Source organism: Symphalangus syndactylus, chromosome 22 (genome assembly GCF_028878055.3).
Source record: "Symphalangus syndactylus isolate Jambi chromosome 22, NHGRI_mSymSyn1-v2.1_pri, whole genome shotgun sequence".
Classification (NCBI taxonomy): Eukaryota; Metazoa; Chordata; class Mammalia; order Primates; family Hylobatidae; genus Symphalangus; species Symphalangus syndactylus.
Genome location: NC_072444.2, coordinates 59,132,397 through 59,146,238, shown reverse-complemented (window position 1 = coordinate 59,146,238; position 13,842 = coordinate 59,132,397). Strand labels below are relative to the sequence as shown.

At 38.5% G+C, this 13,842-nt stretch overlaps 1 protein-coding gene across 10 annotated transcripts in view; it reads right to left on the bottom strand.

Moving 5' to 3' along the window:
* MGAT5 (alpha-1,6-mannosylglycoprotein 6-beta-N-acetylglucosaminyltransferase) overlaps positions 1-13,842 on the bottom strand; it is a 324,876-nt gene that overhangs the window by 106,397 nt on the left and 204,637 nt on the right. For all 10 annotated transcript variants that reach the window (XM_055261073.2, XM_055261074.2, XM_063631000.1 and 7 more), the window contains 4 exons: positions 13,387-13,458; positions 11,265-11,426; positions 7,940-8,109; positions 4,651-4,785 (listed from right to left, as the gene is read on the bottom strand). In XM_055261073.2, coding sequence (XP_055117048.1) covers positions 4,651-4,785; positions 7,940-8,109; positions 11,265-11,426; positions 13,387-13,458 — 539 coding nt within the window. The remainder of the gene's footprint in view (positions 1-4,650; positions 4,786-7,939; positions 8,110-11,264; positions 11,427-13,386; positions 13,459-13,842) is intronic.

The following is a 13,842-nucleotide window of genomic DNA, read 5'->3' as shown; positions in this document are numbered from 1 at the left end:
TTAAAGCACATGACACGTGTTATCTCTAGGAGCAATCATTCAACGTTTTCATCAATTGGAGTATTCGACTTTACATTAAGCTTAGAATCTCATTCAGTAGGCAATGGTATTTTTTTATATATCTGATAGTAATAGAACTTTATTTGCTTTCTCCTAGCACTTGAAGAAATACAAGTGAAAATGTTTTGTTTACTATTCCACCAAAGCCATAAAACAGGGCCAAATCTGGTTTACCGCCTATTTTTTATGGTCTGTGAGCTTAGAATAATCTTTACATTCTTAAATGGTTTTAAAAAAATATTTTGTGACATGTACAAATTATATAAAATTCCAATTTCCATGTTCAAAAATAAAAATTGTATTTGAACACGGCTGCACCCTGTTGTTGACCTATTGTCTGTGGCTGCTTTCATCCTGTAACAGCACAGCTAAGCAGCTGCAGCGACGCATATATGGCTCAAAAAGCTTACAATGTTTGCTAGCTGGCTCTTTTCACAAAGTTTTCTGACCACTGCTCTAGAGTGCACCAAGAATAACCAATTGGAAGAAAGGAATCAATCCCAAAACAAAATTTACTGATTTTGGTAATATTTCTTCAGTGACTTTCAAAATATTTGATGTAAATTAAACTTGAGGATGGCCAATAAAAGCAGCTCTATTTTCTATTATGTATCAATAATAACTTCTGAATAACTTTTAGAAGACTAAGAAGCATGAAAGTAAAGATTGAAACCCACATTTTAGAATCAGATGATGGCAATGACTTTTAAAAATCTGGCTCAGTTTTTTCCTACTATCAGAAAAGCATTCTTTCAACTTTTATTTTCACTTCAATGTATGATTGAGGGGAAAATCCAAACATGAGAATGGACTTTTTAGGAAGTATACTTACACATTTTCATTTCTGTGTGCTGGTTTTCTCATTAGAGATCACTACCATTTGTCAAGGCCAGGAAGTGAAGAAAAGAAAGGCAGGCAGGCCACCACCACAAGTCAAATACAAGCTAACCACAGGAGGAATTTCCCTGTCTGAGATTCTTGTGTGGCTCTCACGGAATATGCTCTTACCATAGCAGCAGTTTTCACAGTATCAAAGATATGTCATTGGCCTGGTGGCCAATAGGTGGGCAGAAATAAAGCCCACAGTCCTGAAAAAAGAAGGCTAGGGACCCAAGGAACTGATCAGTGTCTGTTTTCTTTGCTCTCTGAATAGCTCAGGGCATCCCTTTCCACTTCTTAATAAAACATACCCATTTCTTAACTTATATTTTTCCATTTAAAAAAAAGGTGTACAAGGAACTGGTTTCAGCCAGTATATATTCTTCTGCAAAAGCTGGCAGTGTTAATGGTGGCAGCTCTACAGGTCACTGCAAAAAGGGAGAGGAGAGGACAGGACCCACGCTGATTTGTGGGGCTGGGGAATGCTCCACTCCTACCAGAGAAACAGAGCTGGGATTCACCAGCACTACTTTGTGAGTCAAAGATTACAGCACTCTGTGCAGGCAAAGCAGGGAGAAATGGGCCACTCTGGTCATGTGGAGCCTTGGTTTGAAGGCTCACCTTCTTCCATATATTGGCAATTGACTCCAACAGTCTACAGCTATCTTTGGTATCTGGTGGATTGGTTCCAGGACCCCTGTGGACACCAAAATCCAAGGATACTCAAGTCCCTTATATAAAGTGGGTATAGTACTTTCATATAACCTATGCACATCCTCTCATATTTAAATCATCTCTAGATTACTTATAATGCCTAATATCATATTTGTATTTTTATTATTGTATTACTATCTTTTTCATTCAGATATTTTTGGTCTGCGGTTCAATCTGTGGATGTGGAACTCATGAATATAAAATGCTAACGATATACTCTTCTCTAGCTTTGGCTGGTGACCATATTTTTAACTTGAAGTTTTATTATTGTTATTTTTGATTTGGGCAATTAAAACAAACCCTGATGAGCAAAGTTGTCTGCCAAGGGCCTAACTCCTGAAAGCCTCGACTTTGCACAGTGCCTAGATGTAAGCTATGCGGCACTGGGCTCTTCCTGAAAGAGGAATGGAATGATCGGATGTCTCTCAGTAATTTGTAATTCGACATCCTTTTCCTTGAGGCTTTGGCTTGGGAATTGCTTTTCTAGCTTACCTAGGTTTAATTTATAAAGCACAGACAGGACACTGGACTTGGTCTATGACATGGAAGGTTTGACATTATAGTTTTCCTTCTTCAATCACATCCTGCATCTGTCTGTTTTGCAACTATTTTTATAATGTGTTGCTAATATTTATGTCTTCCCTCTAATGTGTCTGTGTCTGGAGCATCATAGGCAGACTAATGACTTAAAAAGATATTTGTTTTGATGCCCAAGGCAGCTCGCCTTCCTGTAACAGGGATCGCAGCAGCCATGCCAAATAACTCCTGGAACCTTCTCTGTGCTCTCAGCCACACTACTATGAAACGGATGTTCAGCAGCTCCTTGCCATGCCATAATTTCTAATCTGGTGTTTGACATAAAACATGGCCTATCTTGGACTACTTGCAGTTTACTTTCTTGTATGTCCTTTAACAAAGGCCTTGTAGAAAGTAAAATGCGTATGAGTTTTGCAGTACCTAGCAGAATACTAGTTGTGTGTAGGCATTTAATTTATGTTTAATTGAATTTCCTAGATCCCTACGTAAATAGGACAAAATTTACAATTATTTTTCCAAGACCAACTGGCCTCAAGGGTTTGCTCCTAATTGAAAGATCAGATAACAATACATTTAATGGAATACATCCCATTAAATTTCTAATTTTTAAAAGGGAAAATTTTAAATTTTCCCTGACAATTTCTAATGTTTAAAAGGGAAAGAAATCAGCCAGAAACTTCCAAGAGGATCTGAGTAGGGTCTTAATGGAATCTTTGCTTCATCACACCACAAAGACTGCAGAGCTAAAGCAGTAACAGACCTCCTGCCAGATAATATCACTAACATAGATGATTTATTAAAGAAAGGCAGATAAACATTACACTCATCCATAAAACCCCCTCTGAGATGGTGCCTTTTCATCCAACAAGAATCAAATATCAATCAACGGTGACCATTGTAATAACAAAATCGTCCTTTTTTAATTCACCTAAACACTATCGCTGAGAACATTTTTCCATCCAAAGAACTCTTCTTAATTGCGAGGATATGTGAGTCAAGGGAAGCCTGTACTGTGTAGATTCTTTTGCACATTTATCAGCTGTCTGCCGTTTACAAAATGGTGGAAAGTAACAGCTCTCTACCTTGGTCCAGATTTCAAGAAACAAGCCAAAAACCAGAAAAACACCTAATGCAAAAGGTAGAGCACTATCTTGGCCCACAGCAAGTTTTTAGTTTTGCTTTTTTTTATATTTATGTGCCATTTACATTGTTAAATATATTTAAGTTTATTCACCTTCTAAAACTGATTTTTTAAAGGAAACTTTTACAGACCATAAATAAAACCCAGTATTGACTGCCATAAATGCAAGATAACAACAACAAAAAGTATATAACCTTTAGGAAGTATTTTACAATTCAGAATAGACACTTTTGCCTGCTGAATGCTGAGACTCACAGCTATTCTCACATTGTTAAAAATGCATGTGTTAAAAGTAGTGTCGGAGATACAGTAGCATCAAACTACCTTTTCTCAAAAAGGCTGAAAGAAAATTGAAAAATTAATAAATTTCGTTATATAATTCATTGTCATTTAGTGCCATGTTTGTATGCCAGGTAAAAGCATTTCAAATACTAAATCGTGGTCCCAAACCCACACTCAGGCAAACACTGAGCTACTCTACTAAATAATAAAGACTGCACAGAGTACACATGTACCACAGTCATACTAATCTTAACGCGCTTATCTTAAAAAGTGTAAGACCCCAGCATTCAGATAACGTATTCCTAGATTTCCCTTCCAGGAATGACAAGAATACTGATGAGGTAAAGGGTAAGAAAAGCGAATCATGGGCCGGATGCAGTGGCTCAAGCCTGTAATCCTAGCACTTTGGGAGGCCGAGGTGGGCGGATCATGAGGTCAGGCGTTCGAGACCATCCTGGCCAACATGGTGAAACCCCGTCTCTACTAAAAATACAAAAAAATTAGCCGGGCGTGGTGGCGGACGCCTGTAGTCCCAGCTACTTGGGAGGCTGAGGCAGGAGAATGGGGTGAACCCGGGAAGCGGAGCTTGCAGTGAGCCCAGATGGCGCCACTGCACTCCAGCCTGGGGGACAGAGCCAGACTCCGTCTCAAAAAAAAAAAAAAAAAAAAAAAAAAAGAAAAGCGAATCATGATCTAAAACCTATGGAACACGAGAAATGACACTGTACCTATTTTATCAAAATTGTTATTTGATTAAATAGATGACACTGGCATACGCATACTGAGAGGAAGGCTAAGTATTAATATTAGTCAAGGTAGAAAGGAGGTTGACACTTGTTTTCTAAGAAACTAATGAAAATAATGAATAGCCATAGAAAGTACAAAGTCACTGAGAATCTGAATTTCAATTATGAATGAGCAACACTCCATACAGCTGAAAAGATACTATTTGATAAGCTTTTTCTACCCACAACCATGCAACCTTTGTTAAGGAGGGGGAAAAAACCCCTTAAGTCAGAACACCATACAGCACTTACTGGTAATGAACCCAGGATGGTCCAAGAGTTTTCTTGAATTGAGCAAGTCCTACAATATCAATATAAATGAGCTCAACAATTCTGTCTCCTACAGTTGGGCAGCCAGATCGGTTTCCTACAACCTTCTTCATGATTCTAGAGAAACGGCAAATGAGAGGGGAGAAAAAAGAGAAAAATCATTTACTTAAAAGGTAATAAACTTGGCAACTTTAATGGGCAAATGCCACCCCAAAAATCCTTATTAGAGATGATAGCATGGCCCTTTCAAATCTGCTACCTATATAAATTGTTTCCATCCATTAAGGCCAAGCCAGTACCCTGATTCTGACTCTTGCAAAAGCAAATGGTGGCATATAAACAGTCTTTGAAATCAAGGAAGATATGGGTCTGACTCCATCACCACTATGTAGTAGCTGTGAGACCTTAAACAAGTTATCTAACCTCTCTCAACCTCTTTGCTCATCTTCCAGAAAACAAGGCTCTCTCAGGGGTTCTTCACAATGAGATATTGAAAAGAAAGTACCTAAAGAATACCAGATACTCAATAACTTAGTTTTCTCCCCCAGAGCCTGTTCTTACCGCTTAGCACCCTTACTAACCTCCCCCTCCCTTTTTCTAAATGTCTCCAATTTCTGGCCTCTATAGTATTAACTTCTTTCTACCTGTCTCATTCTGCTCCTTAACTTTTTCCCTTATGTCAAATTTTTCCTCCTCGCTTGACCGTATTACAGAACTGGCACTACGGTTTATAGTTTTTTTTTTTATCACCCTTTCCTCCACCCATGCATCCATCCACACAAAACCATACTTGCGCTCAGAGCGTGACGATGTACTTGATTGGTAGGCCAACTTCATGTGTAGGAACGAGTAACTGCTAACCCTACTGCCATCCACTCACTAATCAGTCACCACTCTTGCTTATCCCTGCCCACACCCCCACAATAATGCTTCACCAAATTATGGATATCCTACTTCAAAGGACAAGAGTCACAACAGGACTCTGCTTGACAGCTCTGTACTACCACCACATCAGCCACCCTCCTTCCTCTCCCCTGTTTATGAAAGAACTAGGTTCTGTGAACCAGTTTTTTCCCAAGAGTCAGAAAACCCTTCCTGTTAAGGGCCAGACAGTGATTATCTTCATCTTTGCAGGCCATACATTCTCAGTCATAACCTGCCCATTCTCCCGTTGTGGAATGAAGACAGCTATCTATGATACGTAAACAATAGGCATGGCTGTGTTCCCATGAAATTGTATTTACAAAAAAAGACAGAGGGCTGATTTGGCCTGCTGAGCTATAGTTTGCTGATCTCTGGTCCACCCCATGTTCAGTGTTTCCCAGACTTGTCTGTATAATGAAATTACCTGGAGACATCACAAAATACTTATGGCTGTGTCCTACCCGCAAGGGTTGTGATTTAATTCGCCCATGGCATGGTCTGTGGGATTTTTAAAAGATCCTCCAAAGTTAAACAATAAATACAAAGATCTCCAGGTGGTTCTAAAGTACAGATATATTTAAAGACCACTGCTCTATGCTGCTTCCACAATTATCTTCTCAAATAAAACACATCTAGCCCTGACCCCAGTGTGCATAAAGACTACTAGAGTTAAGTCTTCACTTAACATCATCAATAGGTTCCTGAAAACTGGGACTTTAAACAAAACAACAGATAGCAGGCCCTCCAATAAAGTCATTTCCTTCAAATCACTGGTTATAATGTTGATGAAAAAAATTGGTTTCATTTTACATAATTTCATTTATAGTCCTAGTTTCCAAGAACCTATCAACGATGTTAAGTGAGGACATACTGAACAAATTTTCCCTTGACCATCAAATTCAGTCTCTGACTGATAAATTCCTAACATGCCTTTCCTGACCTCCCCAGGCGGTACTTGTCCCTGGTACTACCACAGCACTCCATTTATTTACCTACCCACTCATTCACTCTCCTATTTATTCCTTCACTCATTCATTCTATAAATAGTTATGTGGGTACTCATTACTTGCTAGGCACTATCTAGGTGCCCACTACACAGTGACAAACAATACTCAGTTTTCTGCAATCCCAGTGCTTACATTCTAGCATCCACATACACCTCAATTAGCACTGGAATTAGTGTAATTATTTTTAATATATTAGTTGTAATTATCAAAAGATTGGCAGCAAGGTCCTTGACCACAAGTTGCTCATCTCTGTATGTCCCACACCAAAACTAGCCTACAGAAGACACCAGACGAGTGACTGCTAACTGTATAAATGCAGCCACTTTGTAGGTTGCGTATCCATTTTTTTTTTTTTTTTTTTTTTTTTTTTTTTTTTTGGAGACAGAGACTTGCTCTGTCACCCAGGCTGGAGTGTGCAGTGGCATGATCTCGGCTCACTGCAGCCTCTGCCTCTTGAGTAGATGGGACTACAGGCATGGGCCACCACACCCGGTTAATCTTGTATTTTTAGTAGAGACAGGATTTCACTATGTTGGCCAGGTTGGTCTTGAACTCCTGGCCTCAAGTGATCTACCTACCTTGGCCTCCCAAAGTGCTGGGAGCCACCATATATTGTTTTAATATCTCTCTCATCTCAATGAGCTCTAGAATGTTCATTCAAGGTATTCCTTTTGGAAATATATGACATACAGCAACATGGCAACTTGACTGTTGGGTGGGAAGTCTCCATGGGCAGTAATCCTAAGTGACTGCAGGGGATGGAAGCGTCCCTGCTCAGCCAGCTATGCCAATATAGAAAGGATTACAGGAGGGCTAGAGCCAGAAGCAAATTTCAGTGAAATAAAAAACTCAAGTAGACTTAACAGACTCAGCTGAAAGTTGGCTAATTGAAAAAGGATCGGCTCAGGGCTTTCCGGAAATTTATTCTATCCAAATTAAATTACAAATAGGAACCTGCCCTGTTTTAAGATTTAGCAAGATTGATGTTGAGTAGGCAGTGGTATGAATTTCAGCAAGAGACAGGGAATTAGGAAAGTCAATAATGTTTTGTGCTACAGATGCTGGAAGCACCTGTAATAGCAAAGAATAAGCTCCTTAGTTTGAATTTTCTGGCATTCATTTATGAAGCCTCTGGAGCCTTCAGCAACAATGAAAACATATTATCCTTTTCACAGTGTATGTATTTAGCTCCCGAAAATAATCTTCTTATCTCCTGTTTAGTGAATTATCACTTTCATTCTCCTCGACAAAAAATTATACACTAATAGAGGTAATACTTTTAAGAGTTTACAATTTCTTTTTTGTATCCTGATTTTAAAATTGAAAAGTAATCTCCTTACTCCTTGAGCTCAGCCAGTGAAGCTGAAATCCTAATGTCATGGCCCAGTAAGTACAGAGATGTAATTAAATCACTCCACTGAACTAATTCACCAAGAGGGCCACCACTGAAAGCTGTCTCTGCAATCTTAAATCCAGATTCCTTGGTCAGGAGTCCCAGGTGAACAAGGACCTGGAAAACAAAGAGGCAAATACTGATTCACACTGAACCACATACAAAATGCACAGTAATGCACCAAGAAGTCATCAACCAATCCCAAAATCATCTTTACATCCTAACAAAATCTCAGTGTGGGGAATGCTGTTTTTCTAGAAGGTACAAAGGAAGGAAATCATTTTTCATTGTGGTTTTAGAGAAATAAAATCACTGCAGCCCTTGGTATGGCTACGAGTACAAGGTATGGACAGATAATTCCACCTTTTAAAAGCACAGTGTATTTGTAAAATCGGGATTAAAGGAAGGTAAGACAGGACAGTATTTTCTAACACTATTGGTCTTTTATCTACAGCTAAAATACTTCTAACCTCTTACCATGGAAAATTTCAAATATGTAGAAAGGCAAACATGACAATACAGTCAATGCTAAAGTAATTACTGTGTAGCTTCAACAATTATTAATGCATATTTAATCTAAACCCCCATTTTCTCCCAACCCCTCTAGATTATCTCAAAGCAAATTCTAGACATATCCTTTCATCTGTAAATATTTCGGTATGTATGTCTAAAAGGAACAAACCTTCACTTGAAAAATATAACTTGAACATCACTATTATCCCTAAAAAACCTAGTAATCCTTAACATCATCTGATATCCAGTTAATATTCATACTTCTTCAACTGCCCTTTATTTTTTCTAAGTGCACCTGCGTGATTCAAGAGTCAGAGAGCATATGTAATAATTGCCTCATGTCTCTTAGCCTCATAGGAAACAACGTACAGGTGTCTCTGTGTTGGGATGTTAGCAGTCCTGGGTGGTCACTAGCTAGATCCATTAATCCATTAGGGACTGCAAAGTGATGACATTTTATCATTCCTTCTTCGTTTATTAGCTAGAATAATACCTCTCTATAAAGAGAAACTACCCTTCATCAACTATTTGGTCACCCTGAGGTAACTCTAAGGTTTGTATAGAAGGAGCCTGATAAATACTTGATTCTTTCTCTTCATTTGCCAGTTTTTCAGAATAATAAACTTGTTCTTTAGCCTACTCTAATGATGATCTATGAGGACTTTTAATTAAAAAAATCATTATGACATCAAAGCATATTTGATATGCTTCAAAATATTGTGGATATTCTTCTCACTGACTATCCAATTGTCCCACCTAGGCCTGTGGTAGGCTATCCAAGCTGGCTCCTAAGTTCTTTTGACATGATCCTAGTCTTCTTTGATAGCTTCTCTGCACATGGGTAGACAGATGTGCCTGACAAGACTGTTCTAGGCTCAACAGGTACAACTTCTGTCTTGGACCTTAATAAGCCATTTTTCCAAGAACCTCTTATACCACTTAGTAGAAATAGCATTTAGAGACTAAAGTGTGGGGCTTAAGGGACTCAATTTTATTACTATTTATAGGCCTGATAGTGGTCCTAGCTAGAAAATTTGTTTTTCCTCAAAGATAAAACAAATCATGAGTTTAGACTGGTGCTTCTGATTCAAACTCAGGGTTACAGTGTTTTTACGTAACATCACCAATCCTACCATCCATTAATTCTTCTCTTCCGCACTGCAAAACCCACTTCTCAAAGACACTAACATAATTACTCATCTGCTTTACTCCAATGTTCACAATGGATTCAGAATGAGAATATCAATGCTACCACATATTACATGATTAATAAAAATGTTTTTAAGACGTTTTTACAGCTTTTTATCCTTTGTGATATCCCATCAGAAGTGTACAGTTTACTGTGTTCTAAAGTCACTAAGAATAGTCTTTTTCTGGGTGCTTCCATCAAAACTGGATGGATATATAGTCAGTTCATTTGTTTTATATTCCTTCTAATTTTTAGTTTTTGGTAATAACATTTCGTTTAACACTTACATAAAATGATTCCAGTGTCAAATCTACAAAGTCAGATATATTCAGAAGTCTAGTTTCTATGGTAGTCTCTGTTGCCTCCATGCTAATCCCAACTCCCCTTAATAATTGGACCATTTTTTTCCTTATTGTAGTAAAATTCACCTAACATAAAATTTACCATTTTAATGTATACGGTTCAGTAGCATGAAGCACATTCACATTATTGTGCAACCATCATCACCATCTCCTTTATTTTTAATTTTAGTTTATCAAAATAAAAAAAATACGTTTTCAAACTAAGAGCAAGAAGCAAATATATGTATCTGTATTTATCTTTAGGTATACATAAATTCCCCCTCTCTCTTAAAAATAATGTAAACTATTCTCTACTTTTCTTCACCTAACAATATATCCTCGAGGTTACTCCACAGGAGTATACAGAAAAATTCTTTATTTCTTTTTACAGCCCACCTGCACATCTGAACACATGCTCTTCCATACACAACCATTTGGTGACAGAATGTTTAGTCCTGCTGTCTCACAAATTCAAGAGATGTAGGCAAAACTGACCTATCAAACTGTGACTTGGGATCCTGCAAATAGATCTTTATTTTCTTTTTCAAACATATCAAATTAGTTGCATTAGGAATACCAAACTCATTTTTAAGTTTTTTAGATGTGGGAGCAAAATATTCACTTTGCTCAGTTCTGAAATCAAAACAGTTAATCTAAAGCCAGACCACCAAATCTATAGCTAACAGGGCATAAAGTCTTCTAAGCCCAGGAGTATTCGAGAGGTTTTCCAAGTCTCTCCTCATAAACTAGAAAGAAACTGGCTCAAATTTTATCAAATTTCTCTCTCTCTCTCTACTGGGGCATAAGCAGAAGCACCAACCAGACAGAGTAACAATGAAACTCACTGGCTGTCCAAAAGCCAGGGATGAAAAACAACAAAAATACAAAATTTTCATGATGACATAATAGGAAGCTCTCAAAGGTTGGATTCAGGTAAGGAAATGGGGGAAAGTTTCCTGATACCCTGACAAAGACAGGTTCAAAGGAAAAGTCTTACAGGCAGATATTCTGCTTGGCTTCACCCAAGAAACTTGTGCCAGACCCTGCTAAGTGGGAGCATTGTAAGTGGGGAAAGGACAACCCAAAAACAGCTGTACCAGAGACTGAGCAGATTCACCCTGAGGGAATATCATTTGAGATATGACATTTCTCTTAGTCTTGTTTCCAAGCAAAATCAAATTTTAAAAGAAAACTGGCATCTAACTGCACTGAATTAATAAGAAACTCACTTTCTTCCGCTTTCTCTTTTCAAGGTTCTGCTTTTCTGCCAGGGACTTGATTGCTTGGATCCATGCATCAGCCATTCGCCGGATCCGTAGTCTCATCCACCGGAATTCTTCATGCTTTTTCATCATACTGTAGAGAATATTAAAATCCGTACGAATTTCCGCCTAGCAATAGAAATTTAATAAAACGCATAGAAGATAAAAAGTCAGAAAGCATAATAGTTTTCATGATGTGACATCTGAAAACTTAAAAGGGTTAGTCAATTAAATTGAGAGCTTCAAAAGTAAGTCTTATCTGCTGCAGCTTTGACTTTAAGGTCCCAGGATTGCAAATTGAAGCAAAGGCTGCTGACTGCTGATCTGCCGGAAGGGACATCATTAAAAAATTAGAAATTGAGAAAAGCAGCACAGGCATTACAAAGCCCTGAGCTATGTTAAAATGCAGTTTTTATAACGAGTATGGTTGATGTACCTTGAAATTCTCAGCACTCAAATTTACTGTGCCACTTGGATCTCCCATAGGACAGCAGACTTCTAAGAAAACGGAATCAATTCTTAGCAGGCTGTCTGACAATGTGGAAGTTGCCAAAAAGCCTCTTTCTGTCCACAGAGTTAAATAGGGAAATAAATGCTCATCTTCTGGTTTTGTCCCAGTCCAAACAAAAATTCATTGTTTTCTAAGGAATTTGAAGAGCCAGGAATACTACTTTTCTGCCACGAGTGAGAACAATTTAAAATTCCAAACAGAATAACTTAAAAGCCAGGAAGAATATTTTTCCTAATGCTCTGGATAATATAGCTGGATGCAACCAGTGACTGGAATAACAGAGAAACATAATAACCAGTATTTATTTCACAGAACATCTCAAACATTCTGAATCCACCTTTTCAGTCGTCACCATAGCTCATTCTGAACACTCATCTCTTTTCTTTCTTTATCCCCCTTTGAGATAGGGTCTCAGGCTCCCACCCAGACTGGAATGCAGTGGCATGATCACAGCTCACTGGAGCCTTGAACTTGGGCTCAAGCGATCCTCAGCCTTCCAAGTAGCTGAAACTATAGGCACACGCCACCACACTCAGCTAGTTTTTAAATTTGTTGTAGTGATGGGGTCTTGCTGTATTGCCCAGGCTGGTCTCAAATGGCTGACCTCAAGCAATCCTCCTGCCTCAGCCTCCTAAAGTGCTGAAATTACAGGCACGAGCCACCATATCCAGTTTCACTTCCCTTCTTGACTAAACAATATCCTACGACTCCTGTGGCTTACAGCATGGATCAGCAAACTACAGCCCTTGGGCTAAATCCTCACTGCTTGTTTTTGTGCATAAAACTTTACTGGAACTCAGCCATGCCCCTTCATTTACATATCATATACGGCTGCTCTCTGTGCTACAATGGCAGAACTGAGGAGCTGCAATGAGACCAATATGGCCTGCAAAGATGAAACTATTTACTATCTGGGTATTTTGTAGAAGTTTGCTGATCTATGGTCTAAAGAGTAAAGACTTAAGCTTTTAATGGGGCAACAAGTACTTTCACAGTCTCCTTCCTACCTTCCCAATTTCATCTTCAGCCTAGCTCATCCAATCACCTATGGCCTTGGCCAACTGAACCATGCATGCATGCTCTACTCCCTGAAAATGCCATGCTCTCATTTTCCCACACGAGAGATACCCTTTTCTCCTTGACCTTATATCAACTCACTCATCACTTTAAATTCAACTCCAATGTCATCTTCACTATTCAATCTACCCTGAACCTTGCAGACTAAAATGACCTCTTCCTCATTAATTCCCACAAGCCTATATTACAGCATTTCTGACAGAGATGGTCATTATTTGCCATCAACCTTATTAGATCACAAAGGGCCTCCACAGCTGGTACCAGGTCTTACTCATATCAGTAGCCCATCATTTAGGAACCCTCAGAGAATTGATCAGTAAACAAACATATGCTAATGGTTGACTGATTTGGTCACCTAGACTTCCACAGAGACAAATACAGAAGTTTTTCAGTGTAACACTATTTCAGGTTATAGTTGGCATTTCTAGAAGATTCCACATGTATCACTTGGCATCTGACCTAAATGTACAAGTCTAGAAAGAGTTTTCCAAAATCACTTACCAATGAATTATGATCAGCTTCTTCGTAGGGATTTTTTGCTCTCCAAGGTAAATGAGGACACCAATTTTCAACCTAAAAAGCATCAGTGACACTAAATATGCAGCTTCATCTATAATGAATTTACATACAAAGCACCGAGAATAGCTCCTGGCACAAAATGAGCACCATATTAACATGTGCTATTTTTATTATTAGCCAAATTCCCATGCTTTTAGCTAGTATTCCAGATACAAGTGCCCTCTCAGATGAAACAATCAGCAGCAAAGGTCAGAAGGAAGAGATTATACTTTACATCTGTCCTTCAAAGTACTTTACAGCAATTAATTCCTTAGTCATTTAAGCCTCATATCTCTGTACCAGAAGGAAAGGGAGTCTAATGGCAGAAAGTTAAAATACTGAAACATTGCCACTGGGGAATGAGAATTTAAGGTGTCTCTGTGACCATTTAGCAAATGG